General features: G+C 42.1%; 1 protein-coding gene across 4 annotated transcripts in view; it reads left to right on the top strand.

Annotated features, from left to right (window-relative positions):
* LOC140469383 (centrosome-associated protein 350-like) overlaps positions 1–24,849 on the top strand; it is a 161,867-nt gene that overhangs the window by 38,074 nt on the left and 98,944 nt on the right. For all 4 annotated transcript variants that reach the window (XM_072565847.1, XM_072565846.1, XM_072565848.1 and 1 more), the window contains 3 exons: positions 8,263–8,397; positions 12,906–13,013; positions 24,222–24,359. In XM_072565847.1, coding sequence (XP_072421948.1) covers positions 8,263–8,397; positions 12,906–13,013; positions 24,222–24,359 — 381 coding nt within the window. The remainder of the gene's footprint in view (positions 1–8,262; positions 8,398–12,905; positions 13,014–24,221; positions 24,360–24,849) is intronic.

Genomic DNA, 24,849 nt, shown 5'->3' with positions numbered 1-24,849 from the left:
CCTTTCTCTTCTCTCATTCCAGCAACTCATGCAGCTCCCATCTGAGACTCTGCGCATTTGCTTGTTTCAATCTTCTTATCTGGTCAGTTCATGTGTGTTTTCTTCTGGCCTCTTTCCCATCCCTGATTCTAAACACTCCAATATTGGCAGGCACAGCTTCAGTTGACAAGGCCAGAGTTGCTCCCTTAGACTGATCTGTGTATCTCTGCCTGCCTCTCATTTTATGACACTCATTTATAAGTTATGTCTTTGACCAAACACCTGTCCAAATATTCCCAATGGCACTCAGTGTTAAATTTTGTTTGGCTTCCTTGAAGAGCTGTACGATGTTTACAGCATGCAAGGTGCCAGATTAACGCAAGTTTTCAGTATAGTTCTGACACAGTACCATTTCCCCTGTTCTTAACTTTCCAGTTTTTAAAAAATCCCTTCTATTGTATGCACACCTCCACAGGTTTAACTGTGTCAATTCCAAGCACTCCAACAAAAAGTTTGACTCTGCTTCTGTAACTCCACAGATTCACCCAGAACTGCTGAATCTTTCCAAAATTTTGTGTTTTATTTCTGATTTCCAGCATACAGAGTTTTGGGTTTGTATCAGTTGCCTCCTCCCTCTCTCTATCAATGAAAGGAGCACTGCAAATGTACCATCCACCACCAACCACGCCTGCCCGCCCCCTCTTGAGGGCAATTAAGGATGGGCAATAAATGCCAACTTAGTTAGCAACACCAACATCTTGTGGACAAATGAATAAAAAAATCCAATCCAAATGGCAAAGTAGAAAATGGGATCCAGGATCAGCCGTGATCATATTGAAATGCACAGCAGACTCGAAGGGCTGAATGGCCTAGTCCTCCTATTTCCCACATTTTTTCGTGTCAAATCTTATCTTTTTTAAGATGCGTTTGCTTGGATGCTATGTACCTGGGAATACCAATGGTTCAGGACTGCTATTAGTTCATGGATTGTGAAGTAACTTTGTCCAGAAATGACATGCAGACCAATATGACAAGGACTTGTCACAGGCCTCATTTGGCATAGGACTGAGATTATGACCAGAATTTCTTCAGTAATGATCATTCTGTAATTGTCCGATGACTTCATTGGGAAGGGTGTACTGATTATCGAGTCCCACTGCTCCACAAGCTGTTGCGAATGTGTAATTACCCAATTAAACCAAGGTGACTGCTATTCAGAGCAAATTAATTTGCACCACACATCATCATTAAGTGAAACTAACTCTGCTATGAACAAACTCCTTCCTTAACAAGTGGCAAGTAAAAGTGGATGCTCATTACTGTGGTGCAACTTAAGCTATACTCCTTTAAAACCCAAAATTTTAATTTATGAATAAATTAGCCAAAAACAGATAATTTAACAGAAATATTTTGGTCAGAAACTGAATTCTGTTGTTCAAGAGTCCAGTTCACAAAAGTAGGATGAGTTTATTCATCGTTCTTCTGAGGTTTTGATTGATGGTATTATTGACACAGCAATGGTTAAGCTTTGATTTATTAGGTGTTCAGGTGGACTTAGATCATTTTTCATCTCAGAACTTTATTTTCAGAGTCTCCAAGTTTTGCGTTTTTCATTCTGAGAGCTGATAGGACCGTCCGAATATCGCTGTGTGCATGATACTTAGATCTGCACCAATTCAAAGGCTATTGCTTGGCAGTTTTGCCTTATTCAAAGACTCCTAGTACCACTTTGTCTCATAAAATATCCATTACTGCACTGCCCTGAGAAGTAACGTAATTTTGTATTGGTAAAGTGTACAATCTCATTTGATTTTCAAGTTGCAAAATCTCTTCTGGTATTTCTAGATGTATAGCAGCTTCCAACTTCCAGTTTATGACCCAAAATGAAAATAAAAATGTTATTCCTTATAATTGGCAACCAATCTTAACCAGTGACTATGCTCAAATACGCCATCTTATTTCTTTTTTCAAAAACGTGCTCGGAGTTATTTGTCATAAAGCCAGAACATCTGTGAAGTGAATCAAACTGCACTTGGGAAAATGAAAACAGGAGGTTAGAAAGTTTTGTCAACACTGGTACACGTCTCTTGAAACTACTCGCAGGTTTGATTCCAAGTGACGATGTAAATGAATAAAGTGCCACTGAAAACAGAGAAATGGAAAAACAGCTTGACTTAAGTGAATTCATTTCAATGAATCTGTCAGCTTAATGGGTATGGTTGTGTGAACATTCCTTTTTGGTGTTTACCTATATAATTCCAACTCTTAGGTCTTCCTTCTCACCTCAGTGCTTCATGCTTCTTAATGTCAATATTCACAGTTCCTGCCAGACTTCACTGATGGGTCAACATAAAGTGATGATACAGTGATTGTAACAAGAGAGTGATACAAGCACCATGGTAACAGTCTTCCTAGATCATAGGCCTGCTCTTCCATGAGAGAAAGAGAGAGATAACTTGTGTTGGTTTTACCTCAGAGTTACAGTGTCTCCAGTGAAGCAAGAGGTTGAGAATCCTTCACACTAATCTCAGTTGGTGCAAGAATTGAATCTATGCGATTGGCATTAGTCAGTATTATAAACTGGTAGTAATTGAACTGAGCTCAACCAGATCCCCAGCTTAATCATATCCAGGGATGGGCAATAAGCATAACAAGGAATGACCAATAAATGCCATTCTTACTCATGATGCTCACATCCTGAAGAATAATCTTTCAATATGTTAGGAAATGGCAAACTTGTGTAAAAGCCAGCTGACTGAGAAACAAATGGAGAGGATATGAGAAGACCCAATAAAAATCCATTCCATTCCAAACATTTCTTTTTCTGACACAATGCTTTTGACAGGTATTTTCTTTTGTACATAGTTATCACAAGGTTTCTGAAATAATAGATGAACATGAGGAGAAGTGTCATGAACAGAAGGAGTATATTTATATGTCACATCATTCATTTAGAGTATGAATGGTTTGTGCCAGGTCCACGTACCCTCCAGTTGACAGTCGCTATCTCTAATTTTGGGATAAGGCAATACAAAATGGCATGAAAGGTGGATGTCTTTTCCTCCTCCCTTTCTTCATTGTAACACAATGGATATCAAAATAAAATCTCTTTTCCTTTCACATTGGGCCGTTGAATAATATGGCACAGAAGGTGGTCATTCAGCTCACCATGTTTTGACCTGCACTTTGGTCGAGTGATCTAATACATGCTGAATTGAATAGACTTTCGCAGTAATATGCTTGAAACAACCAGGCATCAGCAAGTCCTTTTTTACAAGGTTTTGACATGTCAGATCCAAGGAGCCTTACTCTATCCTGAAGAGAATACACTGCCTCAGAAGGGACCCCTATCCATGCCGTCCAACTAAGACTTGTTGTGCACTTTCCCCCCACCTCTGTGTCTGACCTGTGGCCTCTGGTGTTTGTTGTAACAGATGTCTGCAGTTGACACTTTGTTCAAAGGAGGATCTTTGCTCGTTGTTTACCTCAACAATGTTTGAAAATCATGGGTGAAAACAGCCTGTAATCCCTCTTGTCATACCAATCTCACTGGCTCGCTAAAGTTCAGTGGTGAAGGATGACCCTATAGATGTCTCAGTAGAAGTGGCATGTCTTTGAGTAACAAGAAAGGCTTATTATACAGTAAGATAATAAATTACAGTAGAGAAAGACTGAATAATTACTTTACAATGGCAGTAATACTGAATCATGTACAAGATAGGGCTAGATCGAAATTACAGGATTCCAGACTCCAGAAACTAACAGCAGACTGACTACTGCCACCTGGAGGCAGTCATATATATCTACTGAGAGGGCTCTTGAGCAGTGGTAATGCCCCTACCTCTGAGCCAGGAGGCCCAGGTTGAAGTCTCACCTGCCCTGGATGTGTGCCATGACATGTTTGAACAGCTTAATGAAAAATAATGATACAGTCATGAGCAGAACGACACTGAGTGCTCAGTATTAACCCTTTCAGGCCGACTGCCTTGCACAACAAAGTGAAACACATCCCTGTGATGCTGCAATGTTTGTGTTGCTGCTGCCTCTCAGGTTAAGCTTGAGTGGTGGGGATGGCAAGTCAAAAGATCTGTGCGGCCACTGCAATCAGGATTCTTATCAGAAGACAATAATGATTAAATAATTGTCTGATGATGGACCTTTACTTTGTCATTGTTGTTCAACCGTTTAAATCATTTTTTATTCTACTGACAGTCACGAGTTCACCATCATGATTTGCAACCATTGATTGGTGAGTTTGATGGATGGCCAGTCAAGGTTTGTTTTGCTTCTTGTGTGTGTTTTAAGACAAACATACCGCCCCAAGTGCAGGCTTGGGTCGCACAGTGTTCAACTGTGTTCAATGTGACGCTGTAGAAAGGCTAGGGGCAAGGAGAAGCAAACTCGGGCAGATGAGATTATGTTAAACGCATTCAGGCTCCCAGTTAGAAGATGTACTTAGAAGGATTGCAAATCAGGAAGTAGCTGTCTCAGACCAGCTCTATGAACAGCTGTGGACTTCTGCTGGTTAGCTTGACCAATGCGCTGAGGACTGGCAGATGGAGGCTCATTTAGATAAATATGAGATGCTGCATTTTGGAAAGGTGAATCAGGGTCGGACCTCAACATGAAATGGTAAGGTCCTAGGGAGTGTTGCTGAACAAAGAGACCTTGGAGTGCATGTTCATAGCTCCTTGAAAGTGAAGTCTCAGGTAGATAGGATAGTGAAGGAGGCATTTGGTATGCTTTCCTTTATTGGTCAGAGTATTGAGTATGAGGTTTGGGAGGACATGTTGCGGCTGTACAGGAGATTAGTTATGCCACTTTTGGTTAATTGTGTACAATTCTGGTCTCCCTCCGATAGGAAGGATGTTGTGAAACTTGAAAGCATTCAGTAAAGATTTACAAGGATGTTGCCAGGGTTGGAGGATTTGAGCTACAGGGAGAGGCTAAATAGGTTGGGGCTGTTTTCCCTGGAGCGTCGAAGGCTGAAGGGTGACCTCATAGCGGTTTATAAAATCATGAGGGGCTTGGATATGATAAATAGACAAAGTTTTTTCGCTGGGTTGGGGGAGTTCAGAACTAGAGGGCATAGGTTTATGGTGAGAGGGGAAAGATATAAAAGAGACCTAAGGGGCAACGTTTTCATGCTGAGGGTGTTGCATGTATGGAATGAGCTGCCAGAGGAAGTAGTGGAGGCTGGTACATTGACAGCACTTAAAAGACATCTGGATGAGTATATGAGTAGGAAGGGTTTAGAGGGATATGGACCAAGTGCTGGCAAATTGGACTAGATTTATTCAGGATGTCTGGTCGGCATGGACGAGTTGACCAAAGGGCTCTACACAAGCAAACTGTCTGGTTTGCTGATGATTTTAGTCACATGATCTCAATTTGTAGCTAGGCGGACTAGAGGGTAAGCCATTTAGATTTGATGCTTGGCAGCGAACCAGGTCAGGTGTCAGATCTCTCAGTGGGAGAGCATTTCGGTGATAATGATTACAACTCCGTGACCTTTATTATAGTCATAGAGGGGGATAGGAGCAGACGTTATGGTGAAATATTTAATTGGGGGAGGGGGAATTACAATGCTATTAGGCAGGAACTTTGGCATAAATTAGGAACCGATATTCTTAGGGAAATGCATGACAGAAATAGTTTAGGAAGTACTTGCTGCGAGTGCTGGATAGGTTTGTCTAACTAGGCAGGAAGGGGTGGTAGGGTGAAGGAATCTTGGTTGACAAGAGGTGTGGAACATCTAGTCAAGTGGAAATCTTGAAAGGTTATTTAAGGTTGAGGAAGCAAGGATCAGACAGGGCTCGAGAGGGTTACAAGCTAGCCAGGAAGGAACTGAAGAATGGACTTAGGAGAGCTAGAAGGGGGCATGTAAAGCTTTGGCAGGTAGAATTAAGGAAAACACAAAGATGTTCTACACCTACGTGAGGAACAAGAGGGTGGCCATAGTGAGGGTAGGACTGATCAGAGATTATGGAGGGAACTTGTGCCTGGAGTCGGAGTAGATGGGAGGTCCTTAATAAATACTTTGCTTTGGTATTCACTAGTGAGACGAACTTTGTCTTTTCTGAAGATAGAAATGAAACAGGCTAATGTTAAGAAGGAGGATGGGCTGGAAATTTTGAAAAACATTAGAATTGATAAGCCCCCTGGGCCAGACAGGATATACCCAAGGTTACTGCAGGAAGCGAGGGAAGAGATTGCTGCACCTTTGGCAATGATCTTTGCATCTTCAGTGTCCACTGGGGTAGTGCCAGATGATTGGAGGGTGGCAAATGTTATTCCCTTATTTAAGAAAGGGAATAGAGATAACCCTGGGAATTACTGACCAGTCAGTCTTACATTGGTGGTGGGAAAATTATTGGAGAGGATTCTGAGAGACATGATTTATGATTATTTGGAAAAGCATAGTTTGATTAGAGATAGTCAGCATGGCTTTGTGAGGGGCAGGTCATGTCTTGCAAGTCTTTTTGAATTATTTGAGGATGTGACAAACATATTGAAGGTAGAGTAGTGGATGTTGTGTATATGGATTTTAGTAATGCGTTTGGTAAGGTTCCCCATGGTAGGCTCATTCAGAAAGAACGGAGGCATTGGATACAGGGCAATCTTATTCCTGATGAAGGGCTTTTGCCCGAAACTTCGATTTTACTACTCCTCGGATGCTGCCTGAACTGCTGTGCTCTTCCAGCACCACTAATCCAGAATCTGGTTTCCAGCTTCTGCAGTCATTGTTTTTACCTACAGGGAAATCTGGCTGTCTGGATACAGAATTAGGTGGCCCATAGAAGACAGAGGGTGGTAGTAGATGGAAAGTACTCTGACTGGAGTTCGGTGACCAGTGGTGTTTCGCAGGGATCTGTTCTGAGGCCTTTGCTCTTTGGGATTTTTATAAATGACTTAGATGAGGAAGTGGAAGGGTAGATTAGTAATTTTGCCGATGACACAAAGATTGATGAAATTGTGGATAATGTGGAGGGCTGTTGAAGGTTGCAACGGGACATTGACAAGATGCAGAACTGGGCTGAGAAGTGGCAGATGGAGTTTAACCTGGAAAAGTCTGAACTGATTGATTTTGGAAAGTTGAATTTGAATGCAGATTACAGGGTAAAGACAGGATTCTTGGCAGTGTGGAGGAACAGAGGGATCTTGGGGTCCATGTCCATAGACCCCTCAAAGTTGCCACCCAAGTTAATAGGGTTGATAAGAAGGTGTGTGGTGTGTTGGGCTACATTAACAGGAGGATTGAGATTAAGAGCCGCGAGGCTGTGCTTCAGCTCTATAAAACCCTGGTTAGACTGCACTTGGAATATTGTGTTCAGTTCAGCTTCATTATCGGAAGGATGTGAAAACTTTAGAGAGTGTGCAGAGGAGGTTTTCCAGGATGCTGCCTGAACTGGAGAGCAGGTCTTATGAAGAAAGGTTGAGGGAGCTCGGGTTTCTTTCAGTGAAGTGAAGAAGGATGAGAGGTGACTTGACAGAGGTGTACATGATGATGAGAGGCATAGATAGAGTGGATAGCCAGAGACTTTTTCCCAGGGCAGAAATGGCTATCACAAGGGGACAGAATTTTAATGTGTTTGGAAGAAGGTATAGGGGAGATGTCAGAGGTAGATTCTTTACACAGAGAATGGTAAGTGTGTGGAATGCACTGCCAGCAATGGTAGTAGAGTCAGACACATTAGGGACATTTAAGCAACTCATGGATAGGCAATGGATGATAGTAAAGTGTTAGCGAGTTTTGAGAAGATTTATAGCTCAGGTTGAGGTTCTGGATGTAGATTTGCACGCCGAGCTGAAAACGAACCTTCCAGCTCAGCGAGCAAACCTACATCCAGAATAGTAAAGTGTGGGCTATGTAGGTTAATTGATCTTCGAGTAAGATTAAAGATCGGCACAACATCAAGGGCTAAGGGCCTTTGCTGTACTGTTCTATGTTCTATCTCACTGTGTTTTCCTTTACCTGCCTGTTAACTTGTCACCAGACAGTAATAATCTCAACAAACTTACCCTGTGCTTCCCCAGTCACGTGGTCAGTGTATTTTTTTTTATCTTACTTTGGTCTGTTTCATTGCTCTACCCTTTTGTATTTGCTTCCACCCTTTTCTTTCAGCCAGTGCATTCCAGGTTGGAGCAACTTGTCGATTTTACCAAAATATAAAACCTCCCCTTCTGCCTCCAGTTCCTTTGGCCTCTGGGTGCTGAAACATCTGGCAGGGTAAACAGCTTCTGTTCTATCAGATACTGCTGAGCAATTCCAATTTCTTTCAGGTTTCAATGCCGTTGAGTTGGCATCTGACAAGAAATTCTCAAGATCCCAGGAGTTTGGAGAGGCGACTGCAGTAAAATCTTGGTCCAGTCAGCAACAAGTAATGCGACGCAGAGACTGGGGACGACAAAATGCAGGTTTGAGACAAATCAGATTGTTCCCATTGATCATGGATGTGCCATCGTCCGTTCCCTCAGGGAGGTCGTATTGCTATCACTAAAATAGTAACCTGGAGACCAAGGTAAAGAAATTGGGACCCAAGTTCCAATCCTGCCATGGCAGATGGTGGAATTTGCATTCAAGAAAAAAATCTGGAACGAAGAGTCTAATGATATTGATTGTAGGAAGGAGGAAAGTCCATCTGGTTCATAAATGCACTTAAAGGAAAGAAATTAATAAACAGAACAAGTGGTTCAGAGAGGGCTGTTTTGGTGCAGTGGCAGTGTCACTCTCTCTGAATAAGGCAAGCCTGGGTTCAAATCCCACCTGTTCCAGAGATGTATTGGAACATCTCAGGAATATCTGAATACTTTAGAAAAGGAAAATGCTGGCCTGTATGTGACTCTAGACCCAATGTGGTTGACTCTCAACTGCCCTCTTGGTAGTTAGAGATGGGTAATCAATGCTGGCCTTGCTAGTGGCAGCTGCATTTTGTGAATTAATTATATTAGAAAAATGGGGTGAGAAATTTGAGATTCTATGCACAGTGTAAAGGCTAATGCTGGTGTACACACAGACCACCGAACAACATGCATCATCAGATATAGACAGAATGACAGGATTGATGGAGACCACTTGATTTATCATTTTCACACTGACTGTCAACAAGCAAGTTAGTAATACCATTGCCCTGCTTTCTCCTACACATTGTTCCTTTTCAGATAACAGTCCAGTTCTGCTTTGAATGCCTTGATTGAACTTGCCTCCTCTAACTCTTTGGCAGTGCATTCCACACCCTCGCTGAGAGAAAGGGTTTCTTTCTTCAATCACTATTGCTTTTTACCCATTATTTTAAATCTGTGCTCTCTCATTTTCTATTTTTTCTGAGTTAGAACTATTTTTCCTAACCTAATCTGTCCAAAATATTGCACAAAAGATGGAAAAATATTGAGATAAAACGTACATACACTTTCCACATACTGGGATGATGAATAGCAACATCATAAATATTGTCCTGCTCATAGTTTTTATTACATTTGCCAGTGGATTTATACTGAGTGTGAGTCAGATGGGTCTCAGTGAGTCACTTCCATCTTGGATGATATCCAGCTGGTTTGGAAGCAGATGTAGACCACTCAGCCCTTTGAGCCTGTTCCACATTCAGTCCGACCATGGCTGATCTGATTTCTCTGCATTTCTGCTTACTCCTAACTAACCTTTCACCCATTTACTTATCAAGAGTCTATCTCCCTCTGCCTTGCAAAAAGTTAAAAACTCTGCTTTCACCAGCTTTTGAGAAAAAGAATGTCAAAGTTTCACACTCTTCTGTGATAAAGAAATTCCTTCTTGTCTTTGCCTGAGTGCCTTATTTATAAACAGTGATCTATAGTTTGAGAATCTCCTACAAAAGGTGCCAGTCTTTCCACAGCTGCCTCAAGGATCTTATATGTATCTAGCCAGCTGCTACTTGCTTTTCTGAACTTCAGGAGATCCAAGCCCTTGGATTTCTGATCTTTGGTGATAAGGCAACTCACCCATTCTAGGTATCGGTTTGATAAACCTTCCCCTGAACTGTTTGCAACATTTTCACATCCTTGTTAAATAAGGAAAGTAATATTTTACACGGGGCTCCAGGTGTTTAGAATACTGTGTACAATTCTGGTTGCCCTGCTAACATAGAGCGTAGAACAGTGCAGCACAATACAGGCCCTTCAGCCCTTGATATTGTGCTGACCTTTTATTCTACTTTAAGATCAGACTAACCTACATACCTTTCATTTACTATCAGCCATGTGCCTATCCACGAGTGGCTTAAATGTCCTTAATGTGTCTGACTCTACTACCATCGCAGGCAGTGCATTCATGCACCCACCATTCTCTGCGTAACCCACCAACCTCTGACATCTCCCCAAAACCGTCCTCCAATCACCTTAAAATTATGCCCCCTCGTGATAGCCATTTCTGCCCTGGGAAAATGTCTTCTGTAGGAAAGATGTTGTAGAACTTGAGAGGGTACAGAAAAGATTTACAAAGGTATTGCCAAGATTGGAGGATTTCAGTTCTAAGGAGTGGCTGTATAGGCTGGGGCTTTTGTCCCCTGGAGTGTCAGAGCCTGAAGGGTAAGATTGCAGAGGTTTACAAAATCATGAGGGGCATGATAGGGTGAATAGACAAGGTCTTTTTCCTAGGGTGGAGGAATCTGAAACTAGAGGGTATAGGTTTAAGATGAGAGGGAAAAGATTTTAAAAGGACCTGAGAGGTAACTTTTACACACAGAGGGTGGTGCATGTAAGGAATGAGCTGCCAGAGGAAGTGGTGGAGACTAGTACAATTACAACATTTAAAAGGCATCTTGATGAGTATATGAATAGGAAGGGTTCGGAGGGACATGAGCCAAACTATGGCAAATAGGACTAGGTCAGATTGGGATGTCTAGCCGGCTTGGACAAATTGGACCAAAGAGGTCTGTTTCTGTGCTGTATGACTCTGTGTGGTCTCACCAATACCCTGTGTAAATAAAGCATTACTGCCCTATTTTTGGATTAAATTTTGCTCACAATAAGCAATGACATTCTATTAGCTTTCATTACTTGCTGTGGCTGAAAACTAAACTTTGCAATTCATACACAAGAATAGCCAGATGCTTCTGCAAGTCAGAACTCTGCAATCTCTCACCGTTTAGACTGAATGCTTCTGTTTTATTCTTCCTAACAAAATGAACAATTTCCAATTTCCTACGTTATACTCCATTTGTCAGAACTTTGTGCACTCACTTCACCAACTATATCTTTCATAGCCTTCATGTGTTCTCTTCACAGCTTTCTTTCCTACCTACTTGTCGTCAGCAAATTTAGCGAACATATTATCCATCCCTTTGTCCAAGCCACTTGTATAAGAGCAAATCACATTGCTATAAGCATGTGAAGATTGAATTTCCTAGGATTTTTTTTAAACAGCAATTAATAATGTCATGCTCGCCTTTACTGAGTCAATCTTTCAATTATAGATTTATTTTTGAAACTAAACTTCCCCAAGATGCTGGGGTGGGATTTGAACCCTTATATAGAGGATTAATTTTATGGATTTACTAGTCAAGTAGATATTATCACTATGCCACAATTTCACATTCATGCCCTCTCACATGCCTTACATTGCAACAGTGACTTAACAGAAAAGCACAAAGTTAGTTTGAAATCACTCTGGAAAGCCCTGATGCCATGAAAGGCACCACCTAATTCTACGTCCCATCCTTGGAAATGCATTTCATTTTCCACAACCCGCAATGAGAAGCTGAAGACTCTTGTGGTGCAATTGTAGTGTCCCTACCTCTTAGCCTGAAAGTCCAGATTCAAATTCCCACCTACTCCAGAGATATGTTGTAACGATCCCGAGAGGGTTGATTATGAATGTCTGTGAGGGGAAACTGCATCTAGACTGGAGCTGACACTGTTTCCCACTCATCCATGTTGGGTGGAGTGCTGTGATGAGAAAGATGAGTACAGCATAGGCAGCAACTTGCTTGACCCCAGTTCTCAACAAAGCTTGAGTCTGTGGTGCTGCATTGCTACTAGCTTGCTGTAGGCAGGGGAGGTACAGAATTTTGCTCCCAAATCTGATCCAACACTGAAAACAAGCATGCATTTCCAGTACGAGTTGGAATTTCCCATGCCACTAGTCTACGAACTCTGGGCAATCTCATGCTAACATCCAAGTTAAGAACAGAGTAAGACAAGATCAAAACTGCCCGTGCAGTATTTGAGATGTCATCTCACCAAGGTCCTACATACTTGAATCAGAGCATCCTTACTTTTTTTGTGTGTTCCTCTGGTAATAAAGAGAAGCTTTACATTAGCTGTCTTAATCACTTGCTGACAGCCAGCTCAAATCAGCCAGGGCATTTGAGGTTGGGAATTAATAAGACCATAAGACATAGGAGCAGACGATAGGCCATTCAGCACATCACGTCTGCTCTGCCATTCAATCATGGCTGATGTTTTTCAACCCCATTCTCCTGCTTTCTCCCCGTAACCCTTGACAATCAAGAACCTATCTATTTCAGTCTTAAATATACTCGATGACCTGGCCTCCACAGCCTTCTGTGGCAGTGAATTCCATAGATTCCCCACTCTCTGGCTGAAGACGTTTCTTCCTATCTCATTCTAAAAGGTCTTCTCTTTATGCTAAGGCTATGCCCTTGGGTCCTAGTCTCTCCGACCAGTGGAAACATTTTTCCAACATCCACTCTGTCCAGGCCAGCATTGGGCACAAAGCTGAGCAACACACTGCTTATACAACAAAGCTCTTAATGAAAGGTCTGATGAAAGCTCCCCAGCAACACTGACCTGTTTTCTCTTTCTGTAGCTGTGCATTTGAGCAATTTGCTGCTCATTCAATTGTGCAGGACTGATGTACTTCCTTTCTGTCAATGTGGCACAATCCATTTGTTGTGTAGAGACATCAGGCATTTTTGAATCTTCCATTTCAGAGCAGAAAAGAAACTCCCTCAAAGCTTCCGTTAAGAACTGGGAGGCAAATCTCCAAGCGCAAAGGCCCTCCAAGTCACCAAGCCCAAAGAGAACAATCAAATCTGAAGGTAAGTGGCTGAAAACTTGTACAAGTTAGCTACTGCAAGAAACTTATCCTTTCACAAAAGAGGCAGAGGGTTCAGTTATGCATCGGTGTATTAGAGACAAAGGCCAAACATGTATGCGTTACCCATGGTTCAGTGAGTAATGCTCTAACCTGCGAATCAGATGATTGTGGATTGAAATCCAACTCCAAAAACTGTTCACACAAAGTCTGGGCCAAAGTCTGGTCCTTTACTGAGGGCATTTCACTTTTTAGTTCATTCATGGATTAGGGGTTTCATTGGCAAGGCCTGCATTTATTACCAATCCCTTATTGCTGGAAAGTAACGGCTTGGTGATACTGCTGCTTAAACTAGTAATCCAGTAAACAAAGGTAACATTCTGGGGATTTCGGTTCAAATCCCATCATATCAGATGATGGAATTTGAATTCAATAAAAGAAAATGTGGACTTAATAATGGTGAGCCTGAAGCTATTGTAGATTGTTGTTTTAAAAACCCATTTGATTTGATGCCATTAACGAAAGGAAACTATGAGTCTATATGTGCTTGTGGACCCACAGCAATGTGATTGACTATTATTACCGAAGGGCTTACCAAGCCAGTGATGCTCACATCCCATGCGTGATTGTGAAAAGATGTTGATGAGCCACGTACTTGAGGCATCACTGCCCATGTGCTACAGGTGCACCCACAGTCCTGTTTGGGAGGGGACTCCAGGAATTTGACCCCGTGGCAGTGAGGATGGTGATAAAGCTCCCAGTCAGGATGATGTGTGTCTTAGTGTCTGCTGACTGTGAACTGCTAGGCAATACTGATTGCAGGTGTGGAAGGTAGGACCTTAGAAGCACTGCCTTTGAGATGGAACATTAAACTAAGGTCTCACATTCCTTTCAGGTTGATTGAAGAAATCCTGTTGAAGAAGGGCAGAGCTGATCTGCTCTGTGCCCTGGCCTGACACTAATAGCATAAATGGCCATCATCACATGTTATTGTTTATGGGAGCCGTCTTCGAGCAAATTGGCTCCTATATTTCCGGCGTAACCCTGTGATTATACTTGAACTTTAATTCAAAGTGCTTTCAGCTGGACTGCAATAATGAAATGCACTACATAAATGCACTTCTGTTGTTAGACGATCACAACATCAATAAGCTGTTGAAGTGCAGTTTAACTATTTTTTCCTGATGCAGGCACAACACACCAGCTGTTCCTTTCCTGCATGTCAGTTTTACAATGTGTTTTCTCATTTCAAAATGATCAAAATCCCACACCAGTAATCCCTTTTCAGTCTTGGCAATCAGACTCAGTTCAGCTTTGAACAAGATGTTGGCTAAGTACCAGTGTCCTGCCTTGGGATTCACTACAATGTGGTTTTATCATTAGGATCCCACACCTGCATCGCTCAGAGAGCCAAGCATCAAAATATTTTTTATGTAATATAAACATACAATGAAAGAAGATTTGTGAAAAATAGTTTAATGGGTCTGACTTTCCTAATGCAATGAGTGTAATCAGAGAGGCAAACAGGATTTGATTTAATCTGAGATTTGGATTTAATAATGCTACGCAATGCTAATTAGGGCTTGACATCTTATAGTAAAATATATTTTCAATAGCTAAATAATTTCTAAATCGCAAAATAAGATACAAAACTTTAACTGTGTTGCCTGCAGGAAATATGATTTTAATGCAAACCTGTCAATTTTGATTTCAACTGGCACAGGAAGTCAAATGTCAAAGGGTGAAGGTCACTGTCAATGTATCTTTGGAACAATGTCAGTAGCTCAGGGAGTGAAAGACCTGAGCAGACCAGGAAATGCCAAGGTTCTGTCTCCGGTCTGCATTGAGTTCCATGTGTGCTGGGATTAAGAGATGGGAAAATTGGCCAGCAATCCCTGAATGCTATCCAGCAACTTCGCACTGGAAGAGTGTGTGAAAGAATAGAGTGAGGGCAGTGCTGGTGTTTCTGACTAACTCCAGGCATTCCAGTAACCAATTGTTCAGAGCATCTTGTAAGAACAGGAGTCAATTATTTCTCCGCCTCACTCTTGTTCTGTCATTTCCTGTGACCTAAATCTACCCGCCTGCTAATCCAATATACCCCTCTGGTTGATAGAAATTCATCATCCTGTGTTTAAAATTAACAATTGAGCCTGGATCAGGTGCCATTTATAAAGGAGATTGATGATGCTGACATGTTTATAAGTGATACTGAATGAAGTTCTACTGGACAGTATGTCAACCATGGTGAGGACCTTTGTCCTACTCTTTACCCAACCCATCTGAATGACTGCATTCATTATCAGGCTAAGTCCACACTGGTCATCGAACATAGAACAATATAGGGCAGAACAGACCCTTTGGCCCTTGATGTTGCGCCGACCTGTGAACTAATCTAAGCCCATCAACATCCAAGTGCTTACCCAAGAATTGTTTAAGTGCCTGTAAGTGGCTGTGTTAACTACATTGGCAGGCAGGGCAAACCACATCCTTACCACTCTCTGAGTAAGGAACCTGCCTCTGACATCTGTCTTAAATCTATCACCCCTCAATTTGCAGCTATGCCCCCCTTGTACAAGCAGACATCATCATCCTAGAAAAAAGACTTTCACTGTCTACCCTATCTAATCCTCAGATCATCTTGTATGTCTCTATTAAATCCCCTCTTAGCTTTCTTCTTTCCAATGAGAACAGACCCAAGTCTCTCAGCCTTTCCTCATAAGACCTTCCCTCCAGACCAGGCAACATCCTGGTAAATCTCCTTCGCACCTTTTCCAATGCTTCCACATCCTTCCTGTAATAGGGTGACCAGAACATCAAACAATATTCCAAGTGAAGCTGCACTAGCATTTTGTACAGTTGCAGCATGACATCATGGCTCCGGAACTCAATCCCTCTATCACTAAAGCTTAACACACCGTATGCCTTCGAAACAGCACTATCAACCTGGATGGCAACTTTCAGGGATCTACATACATGGACACCAAGATCCCTCTGCACATCCACACTACCAAGAATCTTTCCATTGACCCAGTATTCTGCCTTCCTGTTATTCTTCCCAAATTGACTCACCTCACATTCATCTGCATTGAACTCCATTTACCACTTTTCAGCTCAATTCTGCAGTTTATCCAAGTCTTCTTGCAACCTGCAACATTCTTCCACACTGTCCACTACTTCACCAACTTTAGTGTCATCTGCAAACGTACTAACCCATCTACCTATGCCTGCATCCAAGTCGTTTATAAAAATGATAAACATCAATGGTCCTAAAACAGATCCTTGTGGCACACCACTAGTAACCGGACTCCAGGCTGAATATTTTCCATCAACCACCACTCATGACCTTCCTCCAGAAAGCCAGTTTCTAATCCAAACTGCTAAATCACCCTCAATCCCATGCCTCTGCATTTTATCCAATAGCCTACCATGTGGAACCTTACCAAGGGTTTTACTGAAGTCCATGTATACCACATCAACCGCTCTATCCTCATCCACATGCTTGGTCACCTTCTCAAAAATCTCAATGAGATTTGTGAGACATGACCTGTCCTTGATGAATCTATGTTGACTATTTCCAATCAAATTGTTGCTTGCGAGGTGATTATAAATCCTATCTCTTATAATCCTTTCCAAACCTTTTCCTACAACAGACGTAAGGCTCACTGGTCGATGAGGCTCACTGGGTCATCTCTACTGCTCTTCTTGAACAAAGGCATAACATTTGTAATCCTCCAGTCCACTGGTACTAAACCTCTTAGACAATGACGACTCAAAGATCAAGGTCAAAAGCTCCGTCATCTCCTCCCTAGCTTCCCAGAGAATTCTCAGAAAAATCCCATCCAGCCCAGGGGATTTATCTATTTTCACTTCTTCTAGAAATGATAACACTTCCTCCTTACTAACCCCAATCCTTTCTAATCTAATAGCCTGTATCTCAGTCTTCTCCTCTACAATATTCTCCTTTTCCTGAGTGAAAACAGTGTGAACTATTCACTTATCATCTCTCTGGTCTCCACGGGGTCCACACACAACTTCCCACTAATGTCTTTGTTAGGCCCTATTTCTACCCCAGTCATCCTTTTATTCCTCACATACATATAGAAAGCTTTAGGGTTCTCCTTTATTCTATTTGCTAAAGACTGCTCATGTCCTCTCCTTGCTCTTCTTAACTCTCTCTTTAAATCCTTCCTAGCTACTCTGTAACTCTCCATTGCTTCCTCTGAACCATCTCGCCTCAACGTCACATTGCCTCCCTCTTCCGCTTAACAAGAGATACAATTTCTGTAGTAAACCACAGTTCCCTTATCACTTCCTCTCTGCCTGACGTGGACATACCTATCAAAGATGCGCAATATTTGTTCCTTAAACCAGCTCCACATTTCAATTGTCCCCATCCCCTGCATTTTGCTGCCCCATTCTATACTTCCGAAGTCTTGCCTAAGTCATCCTTGGAGAGGGAGCACGCAAGTACACTTGAGGTCTTCCAATATCTGAGTGCACTGTTGTATAAAGCAGACATACAAAATGCTTAACTTAGAAATATTGGAATAGTTCCACACATTGATAAACAAATGACTGTTTCTGCAAGAAACTAGCCAGTTCTAGTTTATCAGTGTTAGTCACTTCTGCAATGAATAGTCATGCAGCATAGACCTGGTCACTATTGCAAAGGAGATGATGAGTTAATGTAGTTAACCAGTCATAAATTAATATAACCTGTTTCCTTACTATAATTTCATGCATTACTTACTGTTACTCATATAACACACTCATTCTTTTTAAGTATGTTTCTCTACTGGTGAAAACTTATTCGTGGTTGATGATCCTGTGATGCAAGATGTATAACCTAGATATTAGAGTTATAGAATTATAGGGAAGACACGGAGACAGACCTCTTGGCCCAACTCGTCCATGCCGACCAGATATCCTAAATTGAACTATTCACCATTTACCAACATTTCGTCCATATCCCTCTAAACCCTTCCTATTCATAGACCCGTCCAGATCCCTTTTAAATGTTGTAATTGTACCAGCCTCCATCACTTCCTCTGGCAGCTCCTTCCATACACGCATCACCCTCTGTGTGAAAACTTTGCTCCTCAGGGATCTTTAATATCTTTCCCCTCTGACCTTAAAACTATACCCTCTAGTTTTGGACTCCCCATCCCAGGGAAAAGACTTTGTCCATGTTCCCTATCCATGCTCCTCATGATTTTATAAACATCTGTAAGTTCAAACTTCAGCCTTCGAAGCTCTGGGGAAAACAGCCCCAGCCGGTTCAGGCTTTCCCAATAGCTCACACCCTCAAACCCTGGCAACATCCTTGTCGATCTTTTCTGAACCCTTTCAAGTTTAATGACATCTTTCCTACAGCAGGGAGACCAGAACTGAGTGCAGTATTCCAAAAGTGGCCTCACCAATGTTCGGTACAGCTGTAACATGATTTCCTCATCCTATACTCAATGACCAATAAAGGCAAGCATACCAAATGCCTTTTTTTCATTATTCTGTCTACCTGCAACTCCAAATTCAAGGAACTATGAACCTACACCCCAAGGTCTTTTTGGCAACACACTCCAGAGCCTTACCGTTCTCCTTAGTTACCTGTTCTCCTGAGCTTGGATGACATCAGAGGCAATGAGGAGTCCCAGCACAGAGTGAGTCCAGCGTGGACCTTGTGGTAGCAGCAAGTGACCCCTTACTTACTTTACTAGGGTGGGTGCGGGACCTGGAATCAGAATCAGCAGCTGCCACATTGGCTGAGGCAGCGTTTGTTAAGTGGGGCATGCAGTGAAAGATGTCACCTGAGGATTGGTGACTTTATCATTGGGTCTGGCACTATTGGCAGAAGGGCAACACCGTGACATTGAGGTAGGCTTAGCAAGAAGAGATGGTGGTTCGGGTGGCGGAGGAGAATCAGCTCAGCAGTGAACGATGGCCTCTGAAGAATGGCAACTTCAACATTAGTTGGGTCTGGTGTCGATGATGGTGAGGATGTGGAGGAGGTCTGGCGGTGCAGGTATTGATGATGTGGAGGAGGTCTGGCGGTGCAGGTATTGATGATGTGGAGGAGGTCTGGCGGTGCAGGTATTGATGATGTGGAGGAGGTCTGGCGGTGCAGGTTTGGATGGTAATGAGCTGGCTCAGCATTGATGGACTCCCTCTCAGCTACATCTTTGCATTTGGCTAATGGGCTGAGAAGTGGCAGGTGGAGTTTAATTCAGATAAATGCGATGTGCTGTATTTTGGGAAAGCAAATTTTAGCAGGACTTATAAACACTTAATTATAAGGTCCGAGGGAGTGTTGCTGAACAAAGAGACCTTGGAGTGCAGGTTCAAAGCTCCTTGAAAGTGGAGTCACAGGTAGACAGGATAGTGAAGGCGCCGTTTGGTATGCTTTCCTTTATTGGTCAGAGTATTGAGTACAGGAGTTGGGAGGTCAAGTTGTGGCTGTACAGGACATTGGTTAGGCCACTTTTGGAATATTGCGCGCAATTTTGGTTTCCTTCCTATCGGGAAGATGTTGTGAAACTTGAAAGGGTTCAGAAAAGATTTACAAGGATGTTGCCAGGGTTGGAGGATTTGAGCTACAGGGAGAGGCTGAACAGGCTGGGGCTGTTTTCCCTGGAGCGACAGAGACTGAGGAGTGACCTTATAGAGGTTTACAAAATTATGAGGGGCATGGGTAGGATAAATAGACAAAGTCTTTTCCCTGGGGTCGAGGAGTCCAGAACTAGAGGGCACAGGTTTAGGGTGAGAGGGGAAAGATATAAAAGAGACCTAAGGGACAACTTTTTCACCCAGAGGGTGGTACGTGTATGGAATGAGCTGCCAGAAGAAGTGGTGGAGGCTGGTACACTTGCAACATTTAAAAGGCATTTAGATGGGTATATGAGCCAGGTGCTGGCAGGTGGAACTAGATTGGGTTGGGATATCTGGTCGGCATGGATGGGTTAGACCGAAGGGTCTCTTTCCATGCTGTACATCTCTTTGACTCTTTCTGGGATTTCATTTTCAAAATAGAGATCTGGGGCTCTTACAGGAAGAGCAAGTGGCAGTGTAGTGGTAATGTCACTGAGCTAGTAACCCAGACCCTCTGGCTAATGTTCTTGGGACATGAATTCAAATCCCACCATACATATAGTTGAAATTTGAGTCAAACAATATCTGGAATTAAAAGCTAATCTCATGAGGTTTCTTGTCAATTGCTGTTTGAAAAGCTGTCTGGTTCCCTAATTCCCTTCAAGGAAGGAAATCTGCCATCCTCAGCTGGTCTGGCTTTCATATGACCCGTAGCAATGGGGGTGCCCTCTGAAATGGTGGAAAGCCACTCAGTACAGGGGAAATGGATGATGGGTAACAAATACAAACATCTCCGTTCCAGAGAGGAATATTTAAAGGAGACCGGTGATACAAACAGAGAGGGAGAGAAAAAGGCAACATAAATCGAAGTGCTTTCTTGTCATTTGACAAAGATGACAGCCCTGACACAGTGTTGGTCCCTAATCTGGAAAATATGCCACAAAAAGGAAGTCGCTCACTGTTGCTCAGTACAATTTAGCTTCAGCCTTGTGTGAGAGACTCCATTTCTTCAGACAGGTCAAAACGGAGAAAATGGGGAACGTTAATCTTCAAACTTAATGTATTGATTGGCAGACATGGAGCATTATAAGAGCCTTTTGTGTATTCCAGCCTTACTGTGCTGCTTTGAAATGCATTAAAATTATTTCCTCAAACAGATTGCTGTGTAAAAAAAAAGAGATTGCCTGGCTTTCCCTCAGTGACCAGGCGGTGAGTCTGTGACACAAGTGGCATTTATCATTGTAACTGCCACTGTCAAAGAGTTTTTATTGACCATTTGTTTCTGTCAGGCACAATGTCAGAGCAGTGTTGCTCAGAGATGAATGGCAGATCAAAGATCACGTTGCCAGGGCCACAGGATTTAATGGGAATAATCATAGTTTTAGTTTACATTTTATTTTTTGCCTCACATGGCAGCATTGTTTGTGTTTTCACCTTCTGAGCCTGTCCATTTATTTTACTTTGATGTTTTATTCAAGTCTTGGTTTGATGAGGATACCTCAAAGTCACCTTTATTTTCCCTTACTCTCAGGCTTTCTTTGAAGGGTGAGACACTATTAATACCTCCACCTTTCTGCCTCCATCAGTGCTTATGTCCCTGTGGCTCTGACTCCATCAATTTTCCCCACTTTCACAGTGGTTTGCTCTTAGCATTTTCTCAGATCCTAAGTCTAGCTTCTCATCCTACTGTTAAGGCTATCCAATGATGTCATCAGGGTAAAACCCTCACCCATCTGACTCTCACAATTCCTGGAACCATTGGTTCTGAACACTGTCTGGGGCTGTACTGAGGGAGTGCTGCAATGGAAGGTGTGCCACCTTTTCTGATGAGATGTTAAACTGAAGCCCAGACTGCTGATTCGGATGGATGTAAATGTCAACAAAGCATTATTTGGAAGAAGGATGGCTGAGTTATTCTGGCCACTATCTATCCCCAAATTTGCATCACATCTTCTAGATTGCCTGATTATTATCAGATGCTTGTAAGATCTTACTGCGTGCCAACTGGCTTCTGCATTTCCTCCATTACGACAGCAACAATGCTCAAAACTCACTAATTGTCTGTAAAGCACTTGGGCATGCCTGATGGTAGTTGGGAGTTGCTATATAAATGCAGGGATTTTTCTCATTATTTTTTATATCACAAACTTAGCACACATTGTACCTCTCACCATAAATTGGTCAGGCAGTGGAGTTGGAGCTTTTCCCAATAATAGGAAGACCAAGGCCAATGGAATATAATGTCCAATTCTGAGCTAGGCTCCCGATTAGTTAGGAAGCATTTCTTCACACAGAAGCTACTGGAAATCTGGAACTCCCTCACCAAAAACAGTGTTGAGGCTGGGTCTCAGTCGAACATTTCCAAAATGAGAATGATAGGTTTTTGTTCACAATTTCAGGGAGTTCTGAAACTAATGTTCCGATTGGCCATGAACGAATGAATGGGAAATTGTGCTCCAGGGCCTGAATGACCTACTCCTTTTCCCACCTAGGAACCTACATCCAGGCATTCACACCCTCCAGCCGGAGCTGCATTCCACCACACTGTGCACACCTTCCTCTTCCATTGTAACTTGAACTAATGCCCTCAGAAGTACAATTCACAACTATACCAGAGGAAAGGATAACAGCACTTTGATACTGTACACTGATCTTCTTTTCATTGCTTTTCTTGTGAGTTGCCCTGATGAGTGCAAGACAAAAACATTTTACAAACTGTGTACTTCAGTTCTGTGCTAACAATCCACTGTTTGTTTAAATCCACTGATGTGCTAATCCTTGTTTGAAATGTAACAGTTTCCAGTATTAATCAGAAAGTTGCACAAGACATTTTTTCACATTCACTGTGGAAAAGGGAATATCTGAGATCTTGCTAGAATTAGTTTAGGCACTGCGGTGGAAAACGGTGGGAAGCAATATTTTTAAAACAGCAAAATGGATTTCTGCCAACAGGTGATGGTTTGAAAAGAGCACTCATTCTCTTCCACCAAAGTGGTCTTCAAAAGAGATTGAGGGGACCATGATTTTCTGGTCACTTGCCATTTTAGTACAACAGATTTCTATCAAGCTCACATTTCTGTTTCAGGACCTGCTGCACTGCTCCACTGAAGCCCAATATAAGCTGGAGTGACAGCACCTCATTTTCTATTTTGGTACTTACAGCCATCTGGACTCAACAATGACTTCAACAACTGAAGACTGCAAACACTGTCTTCTATTTTTATATAATTTCAATCCCTTCCCCAACTCACTTCACCCTGTGTCACTATCTCGTTCTCCATATTCTTTGCTTCTGTCAAAGTTCAGTTTATTTTTGACTCAAGCCTAATCTGGATCTATGCCATGTCTCTTCTGCAACCATACTGATCTCAGCCTGGTATTGGAGTATCGATAGAACCTTTTGATCAAGAAGCAAACTGTAATTAACTTCCAGGCTCTGGCCTCACAAACAAACCACAGTCTGTTTGTTCTTTTTTTTTAACACAAGCTGTTGCCCACACTCTAACGGTCATATTTAGTTCACAGTTCTCAGTTCACAGCTCCGAACCAAAACTGATAACAGAATAAAATAAAAATAATGAAACATCAGCAAGGGTTCCAACAAAATGGAGACAATGACTAATTTAAATGGGAAATTGGATGAGCATTTGAGGGAACGAAACTTGGAGGTTACATGGTGGGGGAATTGCACTTATTTGATTGCTCTACATAAAGCCAAGCTAGACTTGCTGGGTTAAACAGTCGCACTTTGTATCTTAAAGTCTCTCTCGGTGATGCATGTCAGATTGGGAGAACTGGAGCAGGAGCTCTATTCAATGTTTGAGCCACAGGGCAAGGCTGAATAGACTGGAGTTTTATTCCCTGGAATGCCAGAGGCTGAGGGTTCACCTGACAGAGGTTTATAAAATAATGAGGGGTATGGATAGGGTGAATAGCCAATGGTAGGGGAGTCCAAAACGAGAGGCATCGATTTAAGGTGAGAGGGGAAAGATTTAAAAAGGACTGGAAGAACAACTTTTTCATGTAGAAGCAAGTGGGTGTATGGAACGAACTGCCAGAAGAAGTGGTGGAGCCTGGTACAATTATAATGTTGAAGACGCACATGAAAAGCAAAGGTTTAGAGGGGAATGGGCCAAATCAGACTAGATTAATTTAGGATATCTGGTTGGAATAAATGAGTTGGACCGAAGGATCTGTTTCCGTGCTGTACAACTCTACGACTCTAAATTGGCACAGATGCCAGGATTGAATCAACAGTCATTATTGTCATCTTTATCATCTTTATGATATATTTAATCTGCAATTTTTGCCATTCATGTGCTTCATTTTACTGCTTGTTTACGAAGGTGTGCATGACAAAAATTTGGTTCGATGTTGAAAAACTGAGACAAGTTGGTCTGGCTGAAGTTTGCCCTTGTGATGCCTCTTTGTAAAGTGTAAAGATGAACATGTTGTGTCTGGGCGATAGACCAGTTTTCCACTTGTATGAACAGCTGTTGGATTATTGGAGAAAAGGAAGGGGGTTGCAGAACTGAAGACAGCAGTCTGTCACCTTTCCTTCCCCAAAGTGATCATCTCATCAAATATTTGCTCCAAACTAATCCCGGTCTCTTTGCCTTTCCACCAGAGTCCCATACTTCTGGCATTTTTGCGTGGAGAGAAGGTCAGAAATTGGTCAGAATGTTGCTTGGTCCACCTCCAAAATGTCCAAATGTTCTGACCAAGGCTCTTGATCACGAGGACAGGAATGACTTTGATACATCAGGTAATTTTGCAAACTCTTTTGCAAAAGTGAAAAAAGAAATCCTGTCTGCTCCTGTGACTTTGTGCTTTTCGCTGGTGAGAAAGTGGTGAATATCGTCCATTAGATTTCACCTAATTTCAAAAGCATTCCAAAAACATTGCAACAAAATAGTGTGGGTGCTGGAGGTCAGCAAGAAAACCAGAAAATGTCAGTCTTCTCTGTTCTAAATCATCAACTTTGCATTGAAGCTAAAATGTAGATGAACTGCCTTAATGATTTAAGATAATGTACCAGCTAATTGGAAAATATTCAGCAGGAGCAGTTGGAATTGAATAGAATATCCTTTATTGTCATTGCATTCTATCAGATGAAAGGTCACCAGCCTGAAATGTTAACTCTCCATTGATAAGTTATTGAGTATTTGCAACATTTTATATTTTAATTTCTGAATCCCAGCATCTGCTGTTGATTGCTGTTGTTGAAAGTACTGAGATTTTTTGGAGGTGCTTTG

This window comes from Chiloscyllium punctatum, chromosome 49 (assembly GCF_047496795.1).
Source record: "Chiloscyllium punctatum isolate Juve2018m chromosome 49, sChiPun1.3, whole genome shotgun sequence".
Taxonomy (NCBI): domain Eukaryota; kingdom Metazoa; phylum Chordata; class Chondrichthyes; order Orectolobiformes; family Hemiscylliidae; genus Chiloscyllium; species Chiloscyllium punctatum.
Note: the sequence above shows the minus strand (reverse complement) of the source record. Positions and strands in the feature narration are given on the sequence as shown.